This window comes from Sitophilus oryzae, unplaced genomic scaffold (genome assembly GCF_002938485.1).
Source record: "Sitophilus oryzae breed Bouriz unplaced genomic scaffold, Soryzae_2.0 scaffold_980_pilon_pilon, whole genome shotgun sequence".
In the NCBI taxonomy this organism is placed as follows: domain Eukaryota; kingdom Metazoa; phylum Arthropoda; class Insecta; order Coleoptera; family Curculionidae; genus Sitophilus; species Sitophilus oryzae.
The window spans coordinates 3,373,997-3,380,240 of NW_022147617.1; the positions used below are offsets into that span (position 1 = coordinate 3,373,997).

A 6,244-nucleotide genomic window follows, 5' to 3' on the forward strand; every position below is an offset into this window, starting at 1 on the left:
TTATTTTTTATAGGACCTACAGTCTGTAGGTCCTATAAAAAAGAAATGTAGGCTACCGATGGCCGACGCACTGTTGCTGTACTTTGTATATTAAATAATGTAAAAAATGTTAACCAAGTTGGACAAAGGGCAAAAATTCAATTGTGGTATAAATCTTAAACATATACTTTTTTTAAATCAAAAATATAAATTTACTGTTTTTAAACGATTTAAATAAACAACAAGATTTAAAGATTTTAATAAATATGTTACACTGGCTTCTACGTCCCACTAGTCAACTCGCATACCCAACAATGTTGCCGTTTGCTGTCGCCTTATTTTATTAACGATGTACTTAAACAGCCGTTAAACGGTAGCCTACTAAAATGCCATTAATAGATATTGTGACGTCATTCGTATCGGCGAGAAGTAATGCCTAAGCATTTTGCAAGAGCACCTGTGGGTCAGTGGTTGAGGCTATCGCTTCGTAAGCGAATGGTCCGTGGTTCAAATCTCACGCCGACCAAGGCTTTTTTATATTTTTTTTTACTTATAGCGTGATCTTATTGCATTCGTTTCACTCTTTTTGGTTGGATTGGTTTAGTTATTTGGCGGGTTGGTTAGCGTGGTTATTTGGAGGGTGTTAATTCATTGGTTAGTTGGTTATTTGGTGGGGTTGGTTGATTTTTACTAATTTATATTTGTTTTTTATATTTTTTATCAGTGTCGAGGTTAGTTGCGTTGGTTAAGTTGGTTATTTGGTGGGGTGGATAGCGTTGGTTAGTCTTTATAAAATTCCTATATTTCAATAAAGCCGTCAAGTGTGTCACATCAACGACGTCATACATATTAACGGCATTTTAGTAAGCTACCGTTTAACGGCAGTTTAAGTACAGCCTTTTATTAACGGTTTAAGACAACAAGACATATACCGTATGATCTTGGAAACGAACATCGATAACATTCCCCATATAATTTATTTGGTTAATAAATAAGTGAAACGAATACCAGTATTTCCAAGAACAATGCTTGCTGCGAATGTAATAGCAATTTTGTATGTTACAGTGTGCTTCAGAAACACGTTAAAAAATTTCATCCGAATCAGATAGAGGAAATAGCACCTTTAAAAACTAAAGTATATGCATTTACCTGCGAATTTTGTAATAAACATTTTAGTGCAAAGAAGAGTTTAGCATGGAATTTAAAATCACATGCACAAGTGGCACAAGGTAATTGACCAAATTATCAAAGAGTGAGGAAGAGTCAAGTATAAGCATTGTCATCCAGGTTATTTGTATGATGGTGCATATATTTTGACTGTGTCTTTCATTGTCCTCTTTAAGAATGGAAAATTTAATCTTAATATCCTTGATTGAGGGATAATAATAGAACTGTTTTAGGTGATGGTTCAAATGATACCAATATCCCTGTACAAAATATTAGAAAAAAATGTCCTATGTGTGATTTTGTTAGTAGGTTTATAAAGATGACTTTTATGGACATTTTAAACGGGATCACGATACCTATTAGTTTAGTAGTATTTATTCTATTGGACCGACACTAAAAGATCTCCAGTGTACGGATATACCACCTTTCACACAATGTAATAAAGAACCAAAAGAAGCTGACAACAAAAATATGATCCAACAAAGAAGATTTTTTAGCACAAAAAACGTCCAAGAAAAGCCTCCAGAAAGCTTATTAAACCGTCCGAAACAGAAAAAAAACAATATAGCTCTTAACTTATTACTATAAAATAAATTAAAATTAAAGAACACTCTGGGTCAACTTTCGTTTAGCTGAAGTCAGTTATTAGAAAAAAAAATTTGTCTTTAAAAAGCTACTGTGAACCACGGAAAACAAATTTTCCTGCGGAAATGCGTAATTTCCAAAATTCGTACTTTAGAATAACTGAAATCTGCTATAAAAAATACATTTCGCGTTTTATTTTTAATATTTTTCTGAACATATAAACACAAAAATTTTCCTGCGGAAATAAGCTGTTTTCATTTTCTAAGGAAATTTATTAGACTTTAGAATAGCTGAAATCAGTTATAGGGATAAAAAATAAATATATTTTTGCCTTTTAGAAGCATTCACGAATTGAGGAAAATAAAAATTTTCCTGCGGAAATAAACTGTATCCATTTTCTGAGGAAATTTAATAGACTTTAAAATAGCTGAAATCAGTTATATAAAAAATAAATATATTTTTGTCTTTAAAACTCAGGAAGCCTTTAAAACCCAGGAAAATAAAAAAATTCCTGCGGAAATGCTTGATTTTCATTGTCCATTATTGTAATCACTTTTGACCCAAAAAAAATCATTTAAAAGTGTCTAAAATGCTAACCAATCTAATAATAAATCTAATATTTTTACAAAATCACAGTTAATTATTAAAATATAAAAACGACAGCTTAACACCCTCCACAAATAAAAGCTAACCAAAGCAACCCAAATCCTAACCAAACTAATAATATTTTTGCAAAATCACAGTTAATTATTAAAATATAAAAACCACAGCTTAACCCTCCACAAAGAAAAGCTAACCAAAGTAACCCAAATGCTAACCAATCTAATATTTTTGCAAAATCACAGTTAATTATTAAAATATAAAAGAAAACTGCATAATTCAATGATTTTTTGTTTTGAATCAGCCCTATTTACGTAAAGCTTTAATAAAAAAACAAGAATAAGTGCAACATTCCGAGGTACTTATAGTTTACAAGAACCTATATTATCTATTCTACAAGAATTGTTTTCCTCCGAAAGATGTTTTACCCCACCCAGCACCCCTATTCGCTCCCGGGTCCCGTAATCTCCTAAACTGAAAAATGAATGAAAAACAAAGTGCACAAAATGACATTGACACATTTCCGCAGGAATTTTTTTGTATTTCTTTGCTCGTAAAGGCTCGTATAAAACAAATATAAGTTCATTTTTCATGTAACTGATTTCGGCTATTATAAAGTCAAAGCATTTTTTATGTAAAATAAAAATAAAAAATTTCCGCAGACACTTTTTTGTTTTTTTTATGTTTAGAAAAATGTAATGTAACAAGAACAAAAAAACATGAAACTCAACTTTCAATAACTAAAAATTCTAAATAATTTACGTATCTACTTATTTTCAGACAAAGATACCTAAATAAATAGAATATGTCAATATTTTTTGCATTTTGTCAAACATAATACATACCTATAACAGCGCCCTGGTTTAGATAAACAGTTAATAAACTAATTTATAGCATTTGAGATCAATATAAACAATACTCAATATCAATATCTACTACCTAAAACTAATTTTTTACTTGTAAAAGAGAAATAATACCTTAACCTTGGTATTAAAATACTTAGTCACTTAGTGAACAATCTTATTCTTTTCTATACTTTATTATGTGTATACTTACTAAGGATTCCGCTATTCATCTTGAAAATATAACAAACAAAATCTATTACTACTAATATTTCTCTTTCAGATTAATAACAGCCAGAAACACATAACAATCGCTATTTAACTATTTGGTGAACTGAATCAGAGATAATTACTGACCTTAACACTGAATATTGAACATAAAACATAACCTCAGAGATAACCTATTTAAAGTAAACAACCAGAGTAAACCATAAAATAATAAATACAAGAAGAAGTGTCAAGTCAATGTTAAATTATGGAAACAGCGTGGCTGCCTGGGTAACTAATTTTTAGATATGGCGGCTGGGACATTTGACATGACATAGACACTTCATTGACATGACAATTTCAATTTTATGAAATTTATTTCCGTTTCCGGTTTTTAATGGCGGGCTGTTCAGGAGGTTTAAATGAGGGTTAATATACTTTTTACTTTTTCTAGTAGTAAATAATACAACAAAATTACTCTCAAAATATTTATTTGGAATTTAGAACAATGTAAATATGCAAATCAACACAATTAAAGAGCTATAAACCCATAAACTACTGTATCAATATCAAAATATTTAAATAACATCAGAGATGCTGTATTAAAGTGAAATAGTAAAGTAACAATGCACTGACTTACAGAAACTTGAAGATAAATAAATGTTTTCACAGCTTCACGGGCGTAAAACTAACTGGAAGCAAGAAAAAGACAACAGGAACCCACGCAAAACCTGGAATCAAAAAAAAATATGTAAAAAACATAAATATAGAATTACATAAGACTGTTGTGAATTAAATCAAACAGGACTTGAATGAAAATAAAATGAATAAAAAATATGATACATATACATCTAATACCTCATTTGTATTTTAAAAATAATCTACATACATAGCATTATTGCTATGAAAATACATAATAGGTACCTATGTGATATGTAATTACGCATTTCTGTTCATCTTGTAGATAATTAATGTAAGCTAATAATAGTTCAATAATCATAATTTACCTTGTGCAACTTGCTTTCAATTGCTCAAAATCACCGATCAGTCTTTAAAGTAGAGATACGGAAAAATCCTTGGTAAAAGAATATCCCAAGATCCTTGGATCTAAAGCTAAAAAATATAAAAACAGTTAATATATTACCAATTTTTACATATAATATGGCCCATACCTACTACACGCAGAAACGTCGATTTCATCATTTTCTTCATGTAATTAATACCATATATACTTTATTAAAGTGTTAACAAGGAACTTTATCAAAAAACATCTTTGTACTTATAAATTTCAGCCGAAATATCATAAACAAACTTCAATCAAATTTAAAACGGCAAAAAATTAAAATGGCGCCCGACCTTGCCAGAGGCCTCGGGAGTTGACACATGGCTGACACACAGACAAAAGAAGAGGACGCCGACGTGCATAAAAATGTTCCGTAACTGAAATTGACAGAAATCATATAGAAATATTCAGATTTTTGTCTAGGACAGTCTAGAAGGCCATGCTTTCTGCCTGGGTAAGACCGCGCCAGAACTGTTTCCAATTTTCCGGTTTACTGTCACCCCCCTGGAGTAAACAACCATAAACCTTGAAATTAGGGATGTGCCAATATTTATTATCGATAATTTTAAGATGAGACCAAGGATGAGACTCTACATTAATAATCTTTCATTATATTATGATTTAAAGAAATTATGCAAGTACTACATAGTTACTAGATAATATAAATGGCGCAGTAAATAAAAATATACTTATACATATAGTTTTCTAACTATAAAGCCGGAGTCTCATGCATCCGAAATCCGATGACACGACGATCCGACGGTGCTCCTATTGGTCGAAATATTTTGACAACAATTTTTATCCGATAATTTTAACTAATCATCCGACGTCGTATAAAGTTAAATTTTGTTTAACTTTTGTACGATATCGTGTGTTTCACTTTTTTTGAAAACATTTGTTTTTAAAAACAAGTTTAGTGCGAAGTGGGCCATTTCGGGATATTTGGCGAGGAAGTTATTTTTATAAGTGTTTCTCCAATAAAACATGACATGAATCTCTATTCAGCGCAGCAGAAAAATGTTAAAACTGTCAAATTTCGGAACGAACTTTCGGATGTATGTGACAGGCTTTTTTTATTTCACACGATAACTTCAAATTTCGGATGTCGTACCATCGGATTTCGGATGCATGAGACTCCGGCTTAAAGCATGACTGAAATCTGAAAATACCTGTGTTTTTTCTCAAAGCCATAAAATCAGAGACTTCGAAACTTTTATTCTCATAGACCATTTCCAAAATTTACTGGTTTCGGTGGACTTCAGTGAATTCCCAAAACTCGTCAAAAAATGTAAAGATTAAATTAAGCTGGACTCAGACGACACAGTTACATTTGTTATTATAATTACTAAATTATATGTCGAGAAACTATGTTTGCACTCGTTGAATTTGACACTTAATGTCAGTCAGTCAGTCAGTTTAATAATATATATTCGTCATTGGCGTAACTACAGGAAGGCCTGGGTCCACCCCCAGGTACTGCTGGGTATCCCCAGAGAAATCTTGAAATTTGACTGAATTACACCTCTTAGTTAAATATTAATTTTTATTTGCTTGTGATGACTCAGTTAAAATGACTTTCTAGTTTTGTGCGTTATTTTTTTTAGAAAAATTGTAGGTATTTTTAGGTAATCCATTGGGTAATCCACTGGCAAACACGGTTTTATAACGTTGTTAATCGTATGAGTCCAAACTTTTCCTCACCCCCTCTTCCTCTTCCTCTGTTAGAAGAACACAAAAAATACGCTTTCGTCCGTACTTGAACTCATTGCTTTAAAAACTAAACTACAGTAAGTAAAAAACA

The 6,244-nt window shown here is 31.2% G+C and overlaps 1 protein-coding gene across 7 annotated transcripts in view; it reads right to left on the reverse strand.

The window, feature by feature from the left end:
• Positions 1-5,820, reverse strand: part of LOC115891340 — a 31,485-nt gene extending 25,665 nt beyond the window's left edge. For 2 of the 7 annotated variants that reach the window (XR_004051813.1, XR_004051816.1), the window contains exons 1-2: positions 3,388-3,607; positions 3,177-3,276 (exon numbers count right to left, since the gene is read on the reverse strand). Coding sequence is in view for 2 of the 7 variants with exons in the window: in XM_030911788.1 (XP_030767648.1) it covers positions 5,613-5,673 (61 nt within the window). In the remaining 5 variants the exon portion in view is untranslated. Of the gene's footprint in view, positions 1-3,176; positions 3,277-3,387; positions 3,608-5,612 lie in introns of those variants that run through there. The other 5 variants (XR_004051815.1, XR_004051814.1, XR_004051817.1 and 2 more) reach the window with 4 other exon arrangements.
• Positions 5,821-6,244: the final 424 nt, after the last annotated feature.